The sequence below is a fragment of the Fonsecaea erecta genome (assembly GCF_001651985.1).
Source record: "Fonsecaea erecta strain CBS 125763 chromosome Unknown Scaff1, whole genome shotgun sequence".
NCBI classification, from domain to species: domain Eukaryota; kingdom Fungi; phylum Ascomycota; class Eurotiomycetes; order Chaetothyriales; family Herpotrichiellaceae; genus Fonsecaea; species Fonsecaea erecta.
In genome coordinates, this window is record NW_017387244.1 from 4,215,362 (window position 1) to 4,235,595 (window position 20,234).

The 20,234-nt window shown below is 55.3% G+C and overlaps 6 protein-coding genes across 6 annotated transcripts; 3 read left to right on the top strand and 3 right to left on the bottom strand.

Moving 5' to 3' along the window:
• Positions 1 to 507: 507 nt before the first annotated feature.
• AYL99_01492 (Versicolorin B desaturase) lies at positions 508 to 2,182 on the top strand (the record flags this gene model as incomplete). The annotated part of the gene is made up of 3 exons (XM_018833008.1): positions 508 to 1,151; positions 1,270 to 1,684; positions 1,736 to 2,182. The coding sequence occupies 3 exons, from the start codon at positions 508 to 510 to the stop codon at positions 2,180 to 2,182; spliced, it is 1,506 nt and encodes a 501-aa protein (XP_018698887.1).
• A 1,141-nt stretch (positions 2,183 to 3,323) lies between these two features.
• AYL99_01493 (hypothetical protein) lies at positions 3,324 to 5,339 on the bottom strand (the record flags this gene model as incomplete). Its single annotated transcript, XM_018833009.1, has 7 exons — positions 3,324 to 3,660; positions 3,712 to 4,333; positions 4,391 to 4,572; positions 4,622 to 4,690; positions 4,753 to 4,819; positions 4,867 to 5,113; positions 5,163 to 5,339. The coding sequence occupies 7 exons, from the start codon at positions 5,337 to 5,339 to the stop codon at positions 3,324 to 3,326; spliced, it is 1,701 nt and encodes a 566-aa protein (XP_018698888.1).
• Positions 5,340 to 6,231: 892 nt separating this feature from the next.
• AYL99_01494 (hypothetical protein) lies at positions 6,232 to 9,607 on the top strand (the record flags this gene model as incomplete). Its single annotated transcript, XM_018833010.1, has 4 exons — positions 6,232 to 6,441; positions 6,502 to 7,253; positions 7,304 to 8,993; positions 9,074 to 9,607. The coding sequence occupies 4 exons, from the start codon at positions 6,232 to 6,234 to the stop codon at positions 9,605 to 9,607; spliced, it is 3,186 nt and encodes a 1,061-aa protein (XP_018698889.1).
• Positions 9,608 to 10,126: 519 nt separating this feature from the next.
• AYL99_01495 (hypothetical protein) lies at positions 10,127 to 13,048 on the top strand (the record flags this gene model as incomplete). Its single annotated transcript, XM_018833011.1, has 1 exon — positions 10,127 to 13,048. One exon carries the CDS (start codon positions 10,127 to 10,129, stop codon positions 13,046 to 13,048), a length of 2,922 nt encoding a protein of 973 aa, XP_018698890.1.
• Positions 13,049 to 13,148: 100 nt separating this feature from the next.
• On the bottom strand, positions 13,149 to 15,212 carry AYL99_01496 (hypothetical protein; the record flags this gene model as incomplete). The annotated part of the gene is made up of 1 exon (XM_018833012.1): positions 13,149 to 15,212. The coding sequence occupies one exon, from the start codon at positions 15,210 to 15,212 to the stop codon at positions 13,149 to 13,151; it is 2,064 nt and encodes a 687-aa protein (XP_018698891.1).
• Positions 15,213 to 16,068: 856 nt separating this feature from the next.
• AYL99_01497 (hypothetical protein) lies at positions 16,069 to 18,447 on the bottom strand (the record flags this gene model as incomplete). The annotated part of the gene is made up of 2 exons (XM_018833013.1): positions 16,069 to 17,217; positions 17,272 to 18,447. The coding sequence occupies 2 exons, from the start codon at positions 18,445 to 18,447 to the stop codon at positions 16,069 to 16,071; spliced, it is 2,325 nt and encodes a 774-aa protein (XP_018698892.1).
• Positions 18,448 to 20,234: the final 1,787 nt, after the last annotated feature.

Here is a 20,234-nt window from a genome sequence, read left to right on the forward strand (position 1 = left end):
TCACGCCTCTGAGAGCAGAATATACGGTGTACCTCGTACTCTTGGGCCTGAATGCCTGTGCCTGGCTATCACTCCATCTAATGTCGGGACCATTCCGAATCCCGGGAAATTAGTGGCTTGGCATCGCCTGTGATTGGGCTTCAAGGTCAGCCGGTGGGCAGCCGCCAATCGGCATCATTATCGCATCCCCGCGGCAGATATTCGCGGTCCCCGTAAGCATTCCAATCCCAGAACCGCCCTGTAGAGCTGTATCATCTTTCTCACGAAGCTTCCCCAGCCAATACCGAGTACCTATTGCACCATGTCGGCATCGGGTTCTGGTCCGAAGACAGCTATCCCCGTCGGTACAGCGAGGTGATGAATCTGTCGCCCCGGTGGGCAGCATTCCCCATGGGGTCGCCCCTCGTAGGTCATCCAGTGCAGGGACTCTATTTAAAGCAGGCTGAAAGGCCAGCATAGTCACCACTAACTCAGCGTAGAGTAGGCGTGATCGAAGCGAAGTCCAGGATGGCAGCCTTTGCAGCACTGGGCCAGCTTCAGGCACTGAACCCGTATACACTGTGTGCAGCCCCCGTCATTTACGCGCTCGCCGTCATCATCTACCGGATATGGTTCCACCCTCTCGCAAAGTATCCAGGACCATTCCTCGCCAAATTCACCGACATATACCCCATGGTGGTGGCGTTCAAGATGACGCGACTCTACTGGCAGTATGACATGATCCAGCAGTACGGGAGTCCCGTACGAGTCGCCACCAACCAGCTCTTCTTCGCCGACATGAAGTCGTGGGTCGATATCTACGGGCAGAGCTCGAGCCCGTGCTTGAAGGAACCTAATTTCTATGACCCCTTTACGGCCACCGGCGCCAACAGCGTCTTCAACGAAAAGGACAAGACCGCGCACGCCCGTGTTCGTCGTTTGCTGTCCCATGCGTTCTCCCTGAATGCGTTACTCAAGGACGAGCCGTTCGTCCAGCACAAGGTCGAGACGCTCGACGAGACGGTGTTCAGGCCCAACGTAGGCCGGACAGTTGACATCTTCGGGAAGATGATGTGTCACTTTCTCGACATCTCGAGCTATTTCAGTTTCGGAACCTCTTTCAATTCCGTGTCCGGCCAGGGAGCCATCAGCCATCGAGACATGGACTGCTTGTGAGTGATCCGACAGTGTCCATCACAAACATGCACTTCCCATACCACAGTAGCCTCCTGGCTGTAAACCCCTACATGGGTAATCATGTCGCAAAGTGATCTGACCGCCCTTGAACAGTTTCGTCACGATCCCCGTCCAAGCTTTCATCCCATGGCTCAGATACGTGCCGATCCCCAGAATCCAAAAGGCCTACGGTCAGCTCGACAACTTCGTCAAGTTCGTCCAAAAGAGCGTGCGAGACTTCCAGCTGCAAATCGAGAAAGAGGGCGACGGCTTTGCCAAGGGCACATTTCTGCGCAACCTCATCGATGCCCGCGACGAGGAGACCAAAAGCAAGTTGACCTTCGAAGAGTTGGTAGAGAATACCATCATTTTCCTGTTGGCCGGCAGCGATACCACCGCCATCACGTCGATCTATCTGATGTGGGAGTGCGGCAAGAGGCCCGAGGTGAAGAAAAGGCTCATGGACGAAATCCGCTCGGCGTTCCCGGATTCAGGCAAGATGCCAACCTACGAAGAGGCTGCGAAATTGGTGAGTCAGAACACCCTGGATCTCTGTCAGTTGTTGATATGTCTTTGTCAGTCGTATCTCAACGCTTGCATTGACGAAACCCTAAGACTGTGGGGTCCCTTCAACGTCGGCTTCCCACGAGTGTCACCGGGCAAACAAATCGGCGAGCACTTCGTGCCCAAGGGTGTCAATGTGGCGACCGTCTCCTACGCGACTCACCGCGACCCCAAGATCTTTCCTGACCCGCTGCAGTTTGTCCCTGAGCGATGGCTAACTTCCACCCCGGACATGAGGGCCATGTGGAAGCCTTTCGGCCACGGGCCGCGCAATTGCATCGGGAAACATCTGGCCGATATTGGCATGCACCTGACCCTTACGAGGCTGTATCAGCTGTATGATATCGAGACCGATCCGAGCATGACGGAGCAGATGATGCGGCAGAAGGACAGGGGGGCTGCGGGACCGTGGGACGCGAAGTTCTTGGTCAGATTCACCCCAGCCAAGCGAAGTGAAGAGTAGTGGACCATTTTCTGCGTCCGGTATGGTTTAGCACTGGTGGTGGACACACGGCCCTAAAGCCAATCTGTTTGGCAGAATGATCTGAAGATATACATCCGGACATAAATAGCTCGGATACGTGTTGCTTCATGTTTCCACAATTCCCGGGGGATGTGTCAGAGATAGAGCTTCGAATCTCCTTGCACGCTATGTAGAATGACGTGTTCTCTCGCCCCTCGTTGGCGGTGGTCAGGCGCTACAGGTAATAAGGAAACCTCTGCCAGGGAGAAAACTAACACAGGATGCCGCTTTTCTGTGAGATTTCCCCCACCAACTCAATCGGTTCATGAAATGGCTTGTGGTCATAGCATTCGACCATGCACCGCCCTTTGGACACCCGGGTCTGCTCTCCTCCTATAATGAATGCTCCTTATATTCCTCCCGTCACATCGAGCCAGTGGGATAAGCGGTTATAGTCACATACGGTTATAGGGCATTTTTTCCGAATCAAGTGGTTTTAAGCACATTCATAGCCTGTGGAGAACAGCGTTGACTTGTGCTATCCTGATATAGGACACTAGCCTAAGAGCCTCTAACCCCCCTTGATAATTACTCAGTCTTTTAGAGCCCCGTTTGGCATACCTCACTGAATCCGCCGGTATATCCTTTCCAGAATTATATCTTTATTGTGAAGAGTTAGCCTTTGATCTTATGATCCGTTCTATGGGGACCAGCTCAGATTAGCTAGCGACCGCTCTCTGCGCAATGAGCCCAGGACCACGAAGAAGGTAGACAATGAAAACTGGCCCCGAGAGCACCGTGCGGTAAATCGCAGGCCAAGAGGACTGATCTGTCGCCATATTGACCAATGTTGCTGGGCACCATGGCACTAAGATTTTGACCTCAGGGACTTCAATCGGAAAAACCGACACAGCCCGTCCGGATCAGGGGACTTGTCTCCTCGGTTCTGGGATGTCGCACGATTCTGCCCACGGAGCGACTCTGAGTGACTATTTGTTGCTGTTGCAGTCAACTGGAAACAAATATCCGCTTATGAGAAGACCATTCTGAAGTCTGGAGGAACGTTGCCATTTTTGAGATAGAAAAATGTAAGGCCATATGAGTTTGTAACATGGTAGATGACCTTATAGGAGCTTCCTGCTCATGGGCTGAAATGGTCAAACTTGACCATATCCTCCAGGTATGAGGCCAGATCCCCGTTCTCGTCAAAATCCACCTTGGTCAAGCCGTTCCCGACGAAATTGAAGGGGTTGTTCGTGTTGTAGACGAAATCAAAGTCCTCGCCACGCAACTCGCTGAGCATCTCCCTGAAGTGGTTCATGCTGCCGGGGTAAATAGCCGTGATGCCGGTGCGATATTCGTCGATCTTGCCTTTCTTGTACCACGAGTCGCAGTCCTCGTTCCACGCCGTGCGCCGGAGGATCTCCTGCAGGTAGATGTTGTATGCCTCGACGCGCTCATTCTTGACGCACACGTACCTGTGATTCTCTCAGTTGAAGGCCAAGGAAAAGTGCTGGATCGGAACTTACTTGACGTCCTCTGACGCGATCTTGAGGGCCCACTTCAATATGTAGTCGGAAACGAAGCCCATCGCAGACAGGACGGGTCCGTTCGCAATGGGGAAGTTGGGTCCGCATCCGATGCTGAAATAATTCGGCATGTCGGGAGCACACACGCTGATGTAGCCGTCCACATTATCCTTCCATCTTTCTGCGAGGGTCATTCCGCCCCGTCCTCGCATAGTCCAAGGTGGAATGCGGTTGTTGACAAATCCAGTAGCCAGGACTATTATGTCGAATGGGTGAAACGAGCCGTCGCTGTTGCGGATGCCATCCTCAGTGACAGCCTCTATTTTGGTATCGACCAATTCAGCATTAGGAGCCTGTAGCGCTTCTAGGTATTTGTCTTCCGGCGTGAGTCTACGGCACCAGGGTTGGTAGGAAGGCTTCAGGCGGTTGACCAACGCAGGATCTCCGTGCAGGCGATCGCTCATCCAACGCTCGAGCTCGGCCCGGAATGCTTGTTTCGCCCCTTTGCTTGTCTCGTTGAAGACCAGTCGCATGAAAAGGCCGTTGTTGAAACTCTCAATCATCTTCCTGTACTTGAATAGGTTCTCGGGAGTCTTGAAGGATTCTACCTGCTCTTGGGAGTCTACTCTCGATGATTTAGTTTCAAGAAGACAACATTTCGACGGGGAGCTCCACTCACATGCAAAATTCCTGCCTTCCGGTGTAAACTGGTGGGCATAGCTCATCGAGATCCAGGTAGGTTTGCGAATGAAGTGCGTGATAGCAGCGGCGTCGGGTTGCATTGCACGGAATACCTGAATTCCGGATGAACCATTGCCAATGACGCCGACTTTCTTGCCCTTCCAATCCAACGAATCATCCCTAAACTCCATCAGTAAGTGTGAAGTTGGAGGCGAATAATTCTCCGTACCAATCTCCAGTGTGGACAAGTTTGCCTTTGAAACTGTCGAGCCCCGGGATATTGGGCATGAGCGGTGTGCTACAGAGAACAGGTATCAGATTAGCCACAGCACCAGTAGTTGATCCATATGAATAGCTTACTTTTGAGTCCCAGCAGCACCGATCAAGATGTCGCATTGGTCATTCGAGATGGAGCCATTCGATTCGACTGTTGTGTCTCGGTCAGCTTTGACCGTCACAAGGCAGTTTGCCAACCTTTGAGATCCCATTTGCCGCTTGCTTCGTCAAATGTAGCTTCAACCACCCTGGTGTTGAACTTCATGAGCCTTTCCAAGTCGAATTTCTTGGTTGTTTCCAGGATGTATTCGAGTATTTCTGGCCCGCTCGCCAGGAAGTTCTTCCAGTCATGTTTTGGATTGAATGGCAGAGTGTAAACGTGGATCGGAACATCACACATGAGCCCTGGGTAGTGATTGGCCGCCCATGTTCCGCCTGGATGGCTCTGGTCTCAGTCAGTTACGATGCCAAATGTCCGTTAAGACCTCGTGTACCTGCTTCTCGTAGACCTGGAAGCTGATGACGTCCTCAAGCTTCAGTTCATGTGCAATTTTGTAGGCAAGGGTGATGCCCGCGAATCCTGCACCGATGCAAACAACTCGAATCTTTCGAGTTTTGCGCAGGTAGTTGGGGTTTAATGGGACGCAATATGGTGAATACGGCGAAGCCATTGCTCCAACGTGATGCAAATGGGAGTCAATTGCAATGATCTGTGAAGAGCAAGCCACAGGAACGAAGCTGAAGGGGAAATATCCACTCCAATACCATATATGAGGTTTCCGAGGCCATATTTACAGTACGTGGATGTGGGGAAGAATAGTCAGCTTGGGGGCGATCCAGCAACTGTCCCGAGTACCATTCTAGCCTGGCGGCAATTGCCTGCGGGGGAATGAGCTGGCACTGACCAAAGCAAGCACATGTAAGCTTGTGACCTTCATCCTATTCTGGGAGAGCGGAATGCATTTCTTGCAAATTAAACCTGGCAGGTGGAAGTCGACAAGGAACACAACGGAAGACGAGGAGGAGGCGGAGGCGGAGGTGGATGTTGACATCCGCCTCACGAATACGGCTAGTGTCGCCCCTGAAGTGGAGCCGGTTCTCTCCAAATCTTCGATACATCTGCCTCTGTGTCGATGATTGCTTGATCACTTGCACATTTCTGAACAGCAAACACGCCGGCAGACTGCCGAGGGTCGCTCTGAGCGGAAAGACATCAGACCTGAAGCCACGTCGTCGGCATGTCGTGGCTGGCGGAATCGTGAGTATGGCGTAAGCTCGCACACCAAGAATGGCATGAGGTAAATCTCGACTCCAGGCAAGCGACAATCAACTCCGCAATAGCGCTTGGGGATTTCGGTAAACAGTTGCAATATCCATGAGCATTCACTGCTGTAGCAGGCTAGGATGAGTTCGAGAAAATCGGAGCCCATCTCATCAATGAGTTGCCTGACTTGCAGTAAATGACGACCAGCTAAGTCCAAGTCCCTGCATGACTTGTCTTTGAATCTACTCGCAAGCTGTGTACTTCCGATCAGACCACTTGAGCCTGTACCCGGGGTGGATATGTCGACTCCTGTTGTAGACCTCGACGTTTTCCACTGTGTAGACGATTTGATCATTGCGCGTGCAAACGAAGACAACAACGAACCTATCATCGCATACCCCAAATCAGATGGCACGCTTACAGACTTCCAATGTCTGACGGCAAAGGATATACATCAACTCACAAATGTGGCTGTCGAAAAACTCTTGAGCCAAGGCCTCAGGCGAGTTGTGAGTTGAACAAGCGAGCATCTCGGCCACGGTTTTCCATTCTGACAAGAATGTATCTAGGATAAGGACAGCGATGAGGCGGAGACTATCGCCCTGCTGGGCCTATCTGACTTGGACTATATGTTGACAATGTTTGGCCTGAGCCGGCTGGGGTACACGGTGTTTCTGCTCTCCCCAAGACTCGCAACGGAGGCTTATACGAGCCTGCTAAGGGAAACCGGGTGCGGAACTGTGTGCTACGACCCAAAGCTGGAAGCAACTGTGAGCAAGATCCGTAAAGTCGAGGGTTTGCGGCTGCTGCCAATCTTGGAAAGTGGCGAGCTCGATGATGCGGCGAAAGCCAGGCCTCCTACCAGACGAGCAGACGGGAAACCCTCTGCGAAGCACAAGGTGGCGTTTATTCTGCACTCATCAGGCTCGACGGGCCTGCCTAAACCGATTTACCAGACTCACCGAGCGTGTCTTGAGAACTATTCCAGAGGGCATGGCCTCCGCGGTTTGTTAACCGTGCCCCTTTACCACACACACGGCCATGCATGTTTGTTCCGAGCGATTTTCAAGCGAGCAACCCTTTATTTTATGAATGCGAGGCTCCCATTGACATCGACGAACTTGACTGCGGTGTTGGAAGCTGTCAGACCTGCAATCATGTTTACAGTGCCGTACGCACTGGGCCTGCTCGCCGAAACAGACCGCGGGATCAGAGCCATGCAAGCCTGCAAAATTGTCTCGTCGGCCGGAAGCCAGGTCCCCGACGAACTGGGTGACCTGCTTGTTAACTGTGGCGTCCATTTGATCTCACACTGGGGCTCGTACGTCTCCGCCGTGACTTTCCTAGTGACAAAGGCTGATGGACTCCCAGAACCGAAACGGGAGCTCTCATGGACTCGATGCGTTCCCGGGACGACAAGGACTGGTCGTACATGTCGGTCTTCCCCGCCGCAAAGCCTTTCGTCATGATGAGGCCGTTGGGAGCACAGAGCTACGAACTAGTAGTGCTCGATGGGCTGAAATCAAAGACTGCGACAAACTCGGACGACCCGCCGAACTCGTTCCACACCCGAGACACGTTTGCCGCCCATCCCACCAAACCAGATCGTTGGAAGTATACGGGCAGGCTGGACGACCGAGTGACCCTCACAAACGGCGAGAAGGTGCTGCCTTCGGTCATGGAAGGCCGTTTGCGCCAACATCCCCTCATTCGCGAGGCTGTCGTGTTTGGAATCGGGCGAGCTTTGCCCGGTGTATTACTGTTTCGCAGTTCGCCCGCAGCTGCCATGAGTGACGAGGAATATGTTGAACACGTATGGCCTTTTGTCGACGAAGCAAATTCCAAGGTCGAGTCCTTTGCTTGCATATCAAGAGAAATGATCCTGCCTATTGGGGCAGAGGTCGATTACCCTCAAACGGATAAAGGCACCATTATTCGCGCTCAAGTGTACAAAGCGTTCGAAAGAATCATTGACGACAAGTATGAAGCGCTCAACTTAAACGCGAAAGGAGATCTGAGACTCAATCACCACGATACGGAGCGCTTGATTCTGGACAGTTTCAAGAAAGAAGGGTCAATTGAGCTTCTTTCGGCAGACACAGATTTCTTCTCCGCCGGTGTAGACAGCCTGCAGGCCACGAAGATGGCAGCGTCTCTCCGAGGAAAGCTGTACCTCCCGAGCGCAAAGGCCTTGACGCCCAATACGATCTTTGAACATGCAACGGCAGCAAGATTGGCCCGGTATCTGGTCGGGCTCCAGGACGGGAGAGAGCGCGAGGACGAGGATGAAGTAGACGTTATGGAGAGGATGATCGAGAAATACTCGACATTATCGACATTTGTGCCGGTCGACAGGGGTCAAAGCTCTGGACATTTTGTGGTACTTACCGGAGCAACAGGCTCTCTTGGCAGCCATATCCTTGCTGTGCTTCTGCAGCGGCCAGAAATCAAAAAAGTTTACTGCCTCGTACGCTCTTCAGCGGACGAAGAGGCCAAGCAACGGATCCTCTCAGCCCTTACAGATCGAGATCTGTCGTTGCCAAAAGAGCACGAACAGCGTGTGGTTGGCCTACACAGCGATCTAGGCCGGGAAGACCTTGGTCTCGAGCCACGGGTGCTCAGCGAGCTGCGAAACAGCGTTTCGTTGATCATCCACAATGCTTGGGCGGTGAATTTCAACCTGGGCCTGCGCAGCTTCGAGGGCCAGCATATAAAAGGGACACAGAACCTCCTCAATCTCGCCCTGTCGGTCCGAGCAGCGCGGCCGGCGGGATTCGCCTTACTCTCATCGGTGTCAGTGGCATCAGCAACACGGCAGGAGAGCCCCGTTGCAGAGACACTGCTGGAAGATCTCGACTCGGCGACCATGGGCTATGGGAGGTCCAAGCTCGTCGCAGAACACATGGTACACAACGCGGCAGCCTTTGGAGTCGAGGGCCGCGTGATTCGTGTCGGGCAAATCGTCGGGGACAGTCAACAGGGATTGTGGAACGATTCCGAGTCGATACCACTCATCGTTCGCTCCGCACTGACGCTGGGATGTCTGCCCGAATTGCAAGAGGTTCGTTCGCAATGTTCTCCTACTCAGTTTCATGATGCGCGTTCGAGTTTCCCCGAGCTGGACTTCTGACTCATTTCCAGTCTTGCTCCTGGATCCCCGTTGATTTCGTTGCCAAGATCATCGTTGAACTATGTTCCAACGAGACAGCACCTCCCGGAGCAGGAGCAGGAGGGGGCCGGGAAGTCAATCCTTCAGCAACAGGAGCCTGCTGCCGCTTCTACAACGTCGTGAATCCAACGTCATTCTCCTGGACGGACGACTTACTTCCGTTGCTGCGGCGGGCCGGACTGTCTTTCGAGTCCGTCTCCCCGCAAGAATGGCTGGCGCAACTGGCAGCCAGTGAGCAGGATCCGGCTGTCAACCCCACCGTCAAACTGAGATCGACCTACGAGGGTCGTTACGGGACCGCCGAGAGGACGGCCGATGAGGGCATGAGGCAGCACACAAACAGGCAGGTGGTGTTTTCGACGGACAGAGCACAACGGGAGAGCGAGACGATGAGGAACTTGCCGGATCTGCTTGTCGGCGGGTACGTGGAGAAGTTCGTTGCGCGCTGGGTAGAAAAGTGGCAGGATCAAGGTGTTCGGGGTCGAGAAGGCAAGTTCTGCTTGTGAGAGAAGGTACTGGAGGCAGGGCAGAGCGTGCAACTGGCCACACATCTCCATTGCCCGATTGCCACGGGGTATCCATGGTCGGTAGCCTAGATATAGTCTGGTAGGTCTATCAGAGACACGAGATAGCCGGATCGGGTTAGATCGTCAACCACAGTCCATCCATCCATACGTTGCCGGGTTCTGATGCCGAGAGACCCGAGAACGGGAATGATTTACAGGATTACAGGCGAGGAAGAGAGGGGGAAGGAAACGATATGGCTATTATTGATTCAATCTTTCCTCACTCACGGTGGATCTGGATCGGCAACAGCGTACGTATTATGTAGTCAGATCTGACAGGGCAAAGTCCAATTGGACCCCATACGGCCATCCATTCAGCTGGATAATGCATACATACATGCAATCTGAATATTCCCTCTGCGTCAAAACATCATAGCCTTGACTTACAATTCCTATCCCCGACGATCAATTGACACAATCCATTCGCTACGGCCAAGGTATCGATAGACCAGCCAGACGATGGAATGGACGACGACTCCCAGCTTCAGCGTCAGCCTCAACTCCACCACCACCTCCACCTTCACCTCCACCTCCATCTCCGGCTCCCGCGCCAGTGCCAACCCAAGCCCGCGCCGCATCCCGCCGGACCTGCGCAAGCGCGCCGTCGTCAGCTGCGACCGGTGCAAGAAGCGGCGGCGGCGATGCGTGCGCGGTGGTCGTTCCTCCTCGGCCTCGGCCACCGCGACGACGTGCGAGCTGTGCGCAGAGCACGCCGTGCCGTGCGTCACGACGATTCCCCGTAAACGGCCATCTTTGGCTGCTGCTGCTGTTGCTGCTCAGCCTCTTCTGGCGGTGGACGAGAACATGTCTTCTCGGCGCCATGTTCTCCTGGAGCAACTCGTCGACAGGCTGTTCCCCGAGGTGACATTGGCGGACGGCAACGAGCTTGCAAACCTTGCCGAATGTCTGGAGAGAAGCCGTGTGCAGATTCGCTTCGTTGCTGGACACAAGATGTCCCTGACGGCGAACGGTGCGACCGTGCAATGTGGTCTTGCTTCGTCCTCTTCGACCTCGGGTCCGGTTCTTGAGAACCATCACCACCAGCCTTCATGTGTATCGCACAGCGAGCGTGGCAACTTTGTGCTGACGCCGTCGGAGCTGCCTTCTATTCCAGCAGCAGCAGTAGCAGCAACAACATCATCATCATCATCATCATCACTATCACCATTGTCGACAGGGAATGGGAAGAGGAACTGCTGTGAACGAATCCTCCAGAATTCCTCGGGGACGCTGTGCTACTTCGGCCCCTCCAGCTCGATGGCCTTTGTGATGCAGCTACGGGAGCATCTGATCTCCACCGCGACCCAGAACCTGGACAAGCTCCAGCCCAAGCAGCGCCGGCTGCGCCAGAAGTTCGTGGACGACAACTACTGCTGCACAATGGAAGAGCCTTCTGCGGCCAGGGTGACGGGCACACAAAGCCACAGAGATACGATACCTCCGTCGTGTCTGGAAGACGTGGCTGATGTTGATGATAGTGACGACGACGACGATGATGATGATGTTTCCGTCGACGTCCACTCCTTCACGTCCCCTGTAATGCCCCACACGCCCCCCAGGCTCGTCGACATCTTGCCGGCTCGAGATCAGGTGGAACACCTAGTGGAATTGTTCTTCGTGCACGTCCATCCCAACATGACCTTGTTCCATCGTCCTCTATTCCAGAGCGCGCTTGAACGGCTGTGGACCATCCCGTCAGACTTGGAGTTGCAGGACGTGGGATGGTTGACCTGTTGTCTCCTCGTGCTCGCCTTTGGCTGTAAATATCTCGTCTCGACATCGACAACAGCTGACAAGACCGCTTCAGCTTCCGTTGCCGGAAGACCATGGCAAACCCTCCAGCTGCGGCTCGTGGAGATGGCGCTGGGGAACGTGGTACGGCTGATCCAGTGTGCAACTCTCCAAAGCGTGCAGGCACTGGCCCTCCTCGCGCTGTACCTCAACACCACGCACCAGCGCAACGCGTCGTGGATCATGATGGGCTGTAGCATCCGGATGGCCGTCAGCCTGGGGATGCACCGGAGCGACGAGATCCTCGTCAAACAGCAGCAGAAGAGCGTTGTCCTGTCGACGGCCGTGGACCGGGAGTTGAGAAAGCGCGCGTGGTGGTCCCTGTACATCTTTGAGCAGTACAACAGCGCCCTTTTTGGGCGGCCGAGTGCCATCGACGAGCATGAAACGACCAGCGATCTGCCGACGGACTCCATTCTGGATGAAGGATACCATCGACCGCCCGGACTCGTCACGTATGACATACACCTGGCGCGCATTGTCGACCGGATCCGCAAGTCACAGGCAAGCAAAGGGTGTAGTAGCGTGGGAGACGAACAGATGGCACGTCGACACCTGGACGAGCTGGATGCATGGTACGAGGCCTTGCCGGTGTTCCTGAGATTCGACGTCTCGAACCAGCGGCACGTCTACCCGAGCCACTTCCGGCAGCTGGTCACGCTGCAGCTACGCTACCAGCACGCGAAGCTGCTGCTGACACGGCCCTTCTACCTGCGCCTGGTGCAGACCCGCCGAGCAGGAGGAGTACCAGACACTGACACCGCGACCTCGACCTTGACCCGGTTCTTCGGCGACGTCTGCATCACGGCGGCGCTGGACTCGTGGCGCCTGGCCCAGCACCTGTGGGGACGGGGATTGTTCCCCACCAGGGACGTCGTGGTCGGGCTCGACGGCGTGCTCCTATACCAGTGCGGCATGGTGTTGGCCCTGGCGTGTCTCGACACCCGCCACCAGCAGCAGCAGCAGCAGCAGAGATGGGATGTGGGCGGTAGTAGTAGTCGAGGAGATCGCCGAGTGTTTTACCGCGCCGTCGAGGACATCTTGACCATGCTGCACGACATCCCACCCGACAATCCCATGAGTCGCATGGTCCAGATCGCGGACGACTTCTGCAGCATCGTGCGGTCGATGAAGTCTGAGCACGTCGGCCCCCACGACTCGATCGTGCAAGATCAGCAGCTGGCTTCGCTACCGCAGTCCAAACCGGGACAGCAGGGCAGATCTGCTCACATGTCGCGGACACCGCACCAGCACCACCCATCTCGGCCCAGCACCACTGAGGCTGCCGCCGTGTCCTTCACAGAGATGGATGGCCTGTCGTCGTCGTCGTGGGCTGGATCCCAGCCAGGAGCAGCAGGGCCAGACGGTGAAAGCAACCTGGTGAACAGAGAGGTTGCAGCACTCCCCGTGGCTTCGACTGCGTGGAGCATTATGGGGGGAAAAGAAGAAGAAGAAGAAGAAGAGGAGGAGGAGGAGGAGGAGGAGGAGGAAGGCACGCAGCTGATTGACTCCATGCTCGACTGGGACTTGTCGCAGGTGTTTGGCTTCGAAGGGGGCGGGTCGATGAGTGGTAACCCGTTCCTCGCCTGATAACGGTCGTTCATAATGCAATATAATGATATACAGTAGATCCAATATACAATGGCCGCTCCTTCGTGTCATTAAAGGTCTCCAGGCAAGGGTCAAGGGGTCATATAATAGCGATATTTTCAAAGCGCGCCTCGCCCATCCGCACCCTCCGCGAGATCTCCCCGTCCATCAGGCCGTGGGCGTAGCATTCGCCAATGACTCTGTACCTATCCGGCCCTTCTCCACTGTCGTCTTCGTGGACGAGAACAACAGGTCGCAAGAGATACAACCCCCTCCCACCACGCAGGGCCCAGATCGTGTCCCCCACCGCGGCCGTGTTGGGTATCATGAGCAGTAAATCGCACTGACTTCGCCCGATGTCGCGCCCGACCGACGCATTGTCCCGCGCGGCGCGCATGTTGAGCTGGGCGCGGTACTCGGCCAGCGACAGCTCGGCACGGGCGCGCCTCAGGAACGCAAAGTCCAGCTTGCCCCCGCGCCGCGACGCCCGGCCTAGGTCGTCGTACATCACGTCCAGCGAGAGCGTACGGTTCAGTGCGTCCACGTAGCTCTCCCCCGTGGCGGCGTACTTGGAGTGCATCTCCGTGGCCCACTGGTGGGATTTGGTTCGGGCGACGGTGCGGACAGCCTCGAGGTCTGGGCCTGTGTTGGGGATGATGTCTTTGAGGATGTCGACGGGCACGCCGCTGACGAGGAGGGTGGTGTTGGTGTTGTCGTTCTGAATGCGAGGTTTCGTGGACAATCTCAAATGCTGGTCTTCCTCGTCGTCCAGAGGACAATAGCACGGCACCCGGGGCAGATTGTGGTTAGGCAAACCGCGGGTGTCGTTGAAGACAACGGCCCGTTGGTGCACATTCTCCGGGACACAGAGGTACTTGGGCAGGGGGACCAGACTCAGCCGGGTCGAGAAGTTAGGCACCCAGGACGGCAGCGTCGACTTGACGCCCTGGGGAGTCTCGACCTCGGCCGACTTCTGGCCCAGCCACAGCACATTGCCCAGGAAATCCAGCTCGTTACCAGATCCTTGGGCAAGACAATAGCGCACGACATCGGCGTAGACGTCGAGCACCGTCTGGCGCGCGTAGTCGGGGCGGATGTGATGTCGCACATCATCATCGGGAGCCAAGTACATGGGCGCGTAGACCTTGTCACGGGGGTCGGCACACTCAGTATGGCGAAACATGTCCAGCACCTCGAGGAACGACCCCGAAGCGTGCTGGACGCGACGCTCGCGGAACCTCATCAGCTTCAAGGCCCGGTCTCTGGCGCGGGCCACGGGTCCGGCGAGGAGAGAAGCAGAAGTAGAAGACGCCAACCCCGGGGTCGACGACAGGATGCTCGTCGCGACCGTCAACGAGGTGACCAGCTCAGACCAACCGGCCTGCTGGTCGCCACTCAGAAACTTCACCTTATACGTGGGCGGAATCACGGCGACGCCCGCGATGAACTTCAGCTTGTACGGCTCTGGGACGGTAGCCTCCTGGAACACCCAGGTGCGCATCCACCAGGGACTCTCCCACAGGGCCACGATGCCTTGCCATCCCCGGTGCGTCTGCGAGCCGGGCACGCTGTCGAAGATCCTCTTGTCGCCCGCGACAGGAACTGTCCGCAAGAAGTCGGCGACGTCTTCGCCGCTGGATCGAATCTTGCGTGGCCACCACGCCGGACGGAACGGACGTGCTTTTCTGATCCCCTCGCGGTGCAGCTTCACAAAGTACCGCATCATCGGGAAGGCCAGCCGGTTGGCCTTGTCGTCAACGGGCGCGCCCAGCCAGACCAGGACGTTCGTGGCCTGCTCGTAGATCTGCTTCATGAGCGTGATCTGGATGCTGCGTTCCGCCAGCGCCGCGTCGTCCGTCCCCTGGTTGATGCAGATCGCGTCCACCCACAGGTAGTCAGTCACTATTTTGGAGCTGGAGCTGTGAATCTGCTGGAGCGCGTCGTTGAGGTTTGGCCGGATCGGGAACGTCTGGCCACTGAGAGAGATGTGGTGCCTGGTGTCCGGACGGCCCCAGGTGTAGGACAGAGCGACGTAGCCCGGCTGCGAAAGAAGGGCTACATGGACGATCTCGAACGATAGCAATGCCCCGGGCGATCGACGAAGAGGTTTCAATACCCTGATCTCCCCGGGTTTCAGGGGGAGATACGAAAACCCCAGGTCCATATTGTTGTTGTTGTTGTTGTTGTTGTTGCGTCTGTCAAACAGTCATCCTGGAAATATTCTGGGGCTTCTGCCCTTCACAGGCAACCTGAAGTATTTATTGCAAGACTATGCACCAAAAGAAAAAGAATAAGTTCAAAAGAGGAGAGGAGATGAATTCGAAACCTCTCCTTTGCACAGGCTGATGCTGGCGGTGGCGAAGTCACACAGTGGCGTCGAGCTGTCATACTACATACAATGTTAATTACGACGGGAGGTTGCCGAGTGCTGTCCGAGTATATCATATTCCCGCCTACAATGACTGATTCTTGAAGTGTAACCATCTGTGGTTATGATTTGGATCTTATTCTTCTTCTTTTCATCTTGGTACGGGAGTACTTGTACATAAAAAAACCCCAGGATAACATATGAACGCCGTTGGGATGCTCCTTGTTATGCACCGCCCTGGATATGCCCCCTCGATGCTCAAAGTCTTTCACAGCTCTAATGGCCATAACCTGAAAAATCAGTGACAAAATGGGCCATGATTCAAAGCCCGCAAGATGCAGTTGGTGACGGTCGGTGGATGCAGCAAAAATATCAGTGTCATGTCTCATCACATGGTGACCCCTTTCCGACACTGGGCATGTCGTCCCTCCTTTGTCTACGTCGCGAAGGACTTCCGCCAGCGGGAGCGAGTCTAGCCCTTAGCATACTCACGGGTCCACCAGTCTCGATCCCAGTATCCGCTTTCCAGCTTCATATCGCTCATCTCGAGCCGGCCCCGTCGATCTTGGCTCACATTGGGATTGAGATGCTGGTGCGTTTCCGCTCTCTGTTCACTTCCATCTCCGACTACATTTGCTTGGCCCGAGTGTAGTCACTCATATCCTGCCCCTCGTTGCCAGGGACTGGCGTTGTTTTGCTGCCGGAAGACTTGTTGTGGAGGATAACTGCTCTGCGCGGAACGAGGAGGCGGGGCCCCGTAGCCACCACTGGCGAGACTGCTCATGCTTCGATCGTACGATGGCTGAGAGGACGTCGTGTTCGGCCGCCCACCGTACCCGTAGTCACCGCCAGCCCCGTAGCCTTGGTTGGACATCTGTCGTTGTTCGTACGACTGCGGGGGACCGCGTCGTCCCGGCTGGTCGCTGGGATACATGGGCGTGTTGTAGTCTTGTTGAGGGTTGGCGGCGTGGTTTTGGGACATGGGTCGTTGTGAAATGTCAGATTGATGTTTCAGCGACTCGCTGGAGAAAGAAGCGTCATCATCATATCCCTTGTCGTTGGTGTACGCATTCTTGCCATCTCCTCGCGCGGTAGCACCAAGGGCGTCCAATTCGGTCGTCAGTGCTGCTTGGGACTTGATGAAGCTTCCTCGGTCATCACGCATGGGCTGATACCGAACTTCGGGGTTCTTGGACGCAATGGCGTAGATGGACGCAATGAGCACCAGGATCAGGAGGACGGCCGCGAAGACCACGTTGTAGAAGGCGAAAATAACGCCCATCACGCCCGAGACCATCTCTGGCTGTCCGAATGCATTGGAGAAGACAAGGAGGAAGATGGCGTTGAGGAAGTTGACCGAGGCGATGGAGATGTTAAAGATGTTGGTCTTCTTGTCCATGAAGGGCCGGAGGATGCTGATAGCGATCAGCGCCACCGCCTCGACAATGACCAGGCCCACGGCTTGGGCGACGGGCGATTTCTGCGCAAAAGCGATGAAGATGGCCTTGATCAGAATGTAGCCGAGGAGAGGAACCACAAAGTAGTATGCGGTGGCACGGTACTGCACGTAGAGGAATCCCCACTTGTTGAGGCATTCAGGGTCAGAGTAGAGAATGTAGGCCGGGTTCTTGTGCATGGCGACCGATTTCTTTGCGAGCTGAATGACCTTGAAGGATGCCCACGCCAAGGCGACAGCCATGGAGATGAAGACAATTAGAGCCAAGACAACCTCAGCCGCCGAGTCTCGTTCGACCAATTCCCATAAGCAGAGGACCGACATTTGCACGAAACCGAGAAGAACCTGCAGTGTACCAGTCAGCAACCGGATGCCTTACGTGGGATCATCAGGACTCACCAATCGGAAAAGAATACCCTTGATGACAATTTTCCAGCCATTTCGGAACTCGAGGAATTTATCAGACTTCATCCAACCTGCCTTGGCACAGCCGTCAAGGATGACCTTGGTAAGAGCGACCAACACGGCAACGAGGAACAGAATGAAGACGAAAAAGATCAGACCCGTCATGAAGATGTTGGTCTGTTCGATCCCGGCCCTGAAACCGACCCTGTCGATCCCACGAACGACCTTGACGTTCGCGACGGTGGTCGTGGTGGCAGAGCTCTGACGCTTGGCCAAATAGCGCAGGTTATTGGCGGCGAAGGTCGTCATCACGTCCAGAGAGCGTTTGATGGCGCGTTTCTGCACCTGGACCGAAAATGTGCTGAGCGTGGAAAGGTAGGTGGTTGGGGTGCCGCCCGTCGCCCGCTGATACCACGTTGCAATAGACTGTAGAAATCCTACACGAATGATACCCATACTCCACTGGAAGTTCTGGGTCCAGGATTGCACGATCGGAGGCATCGTGACAGAGGTCATGCCAATCACAGCCTGGGCTTGGAAAAAGCCAAAAAGCGACACGGCGTTGGCAGCAACGTGCGCGGCCGTGTTGGGATGACCGAGGCCAGAGGTCAACCCAGCAGCAACGAGACCCAGACCGGCAATAACGGCCGTGGCCCAGCCGACAGCGGGATGGTACACGCTTTTGGTGTTGGAGAGATCCGCTTCCATGCAAGCAATCACCGCGCCCGTGTCGAGAGAGGTGACGTAGACACGAACCACGCCGTCCAGATCGGGCACGCTGTAGGCGATTCCAGGAACTTGTTTAGCAACATCCTTCGGGACATCGATGTTCGTCTGGATGTCGAGTTGACCGGTCTGCATGGGGCAAAAGCCCGCCAAACCCATGGAACACGGGTCGAGAGTCTCGTTGAGAATGGTGAATCCATAGGCAATAACCTCCAGCTGTGCCGATACATTCCCTACTATGGACGAGACACCATTAATGTTGATCCCGATGCTGCTGTTACCAGGCGTGTATGCCACATTGAACAGGGTTGCTGTGAAATTGGAGCCACTCTTGCAAGAATTTAGCGAGTTGGATTCGATGATGTTTTCGGCGAGGGCGAGAGGGGATAATGAAATGGCGGTCAAGAGGGAGAGGAGGTAGGAGAGCGACATTTGCAATCGCATCTTGAGGAGAGGTCGCAGTTGGCGTCTGCGACGGGACGCGGTTGTTTGTGAGGTGGAAGAGAGACCGGCGGATGAGAGAGACTTCAGGGCGCCAACCAGGGCGAAAATCTCCAGCAGTCGGATGACTAGGGTAATGTATCGAGAGGAATTATGATTTATTCTTCAGTGTTGCGCTCGATGATGGCAGGAAGAGTTATTCGAGGAGGGTGGTGGTCGGTTGTGTCATGGGGATCTGCAAAGGAGGTTGGATGGGGTGGGAAAAAAACCGGGAATTGGAATGAGTGGAAACTCTAGAGCGAGCGTTCGTCGTCGTCGTCGTCGTCGTCGTCGTCGCTACCGTCTAAGTCTCGCAGTGACAAAGAAATGTCAATGAGATCTGAAGGCCGAGTTGGATGTCGAGTACGAGTGGCGGGTGTCGAGGGTGAATAGCGAGCGTGGATGATTGAAGAAGGAGAGTTGAGTGGTGACGACGGGCTGGAACAGGATGAGCTGCGAGATTTGACACGCAGGATGTGAACAGGAGATGGCTCTGATGCTCCGCTAGAACCGCGTGGAGCCCACAACCTCAACGGGCCCTGGGGCTGGTAGGCCCAGAGCTGTAACCGGAGTTGATCGGGTTGGTGGACTCTGCGGCACTACGGCACTCCGCTTGGTACCTGGTTGCGTGTCTGTTTACGGGTAGCAGTGTCTTGGTTTGGGGGAGGACGAAGGATGAATAGGGTTGCGTCGGCGAGAGTCGATAGGGCAGTTGGGCGCGAATGATTGGGGAGGGGGGTCCCGTTTTGGGGGTTTAGGAGGCGCAAGTAGGCAGGGGGGGCAGGGAGGAGAGGCCGGGAGAGAAGGAGGCAGGAGACCAGAGCTCAGGGAATCAGGGATGTCCGAAGATGCCAGATCCTTGCCAAGCAACGCCATTGGCACGGGCACTAAACGGAATTAGGAGCTGGCCCCTGACCACCCGCCAATCATGGTCACCCAGTGATCTTCCTTGGGCTTGCGCGTGCGGAGGCGCAGCAGCTCGTGGTCAAAGGAAATTGAAATTGCTGCAGCACCAAACGAGCCCCAAACAACAAAGCAATCGCTAAGGACGGCTCCTTGACGAGGCTGATTCACCCACACACACAGACACAGAACTCTGCCTTGCTGATGGTTGTTATTGTTGTTTTTATTATTGTTGTTATTATTATTATGATCACGGTCCCCCCCAGATTGCTCAACTCCTCCTCAATCTCTTCACCCTCTCAGCCTAACCAGAAGGAGTTAGCACTCGGAGACAACGTCATCGTGTCTCGCATTCGGCTCTCGGCTTTGCTGCTTTCCGCAATTGGAAACATACCAACGGCGGTCGATCTGCTTCACAATGGGCCCCCGTTACATCTCGCGTTTCATCGGCTGCCCAGCTCCCCTTTCTCCTGCGGCTTCGGTCTGGGTACAGAGTATCAAGCCCAGTCATAGCCTCATAGGGTTCTGTAGAGTGAGGACACGTACCTCGTATACAAACAATCATAGAGACCAGCCCCCAATCGCTCCTAGTATCCACCTCGCCCGGTTTTTCCAACGGCATCTCTCGATTAGAATAGCTTCAACTATCTGAGGGTATCACTGTTCGCACCTATCCGTGCTTGTATGTTTCTCTTTTGATAGAGAAGTTTGCCCTTTTCCCGTTCCCAGTACCTCAAGTATCTGGCCCATCCTCCGAGACGCGAATGTTGTCTGCTCACAATACTCAACACCAGAATCTCGTGGCTTGCGTCATTCCCGCACATCGTAGAAGCCCCAAGATCATAGTA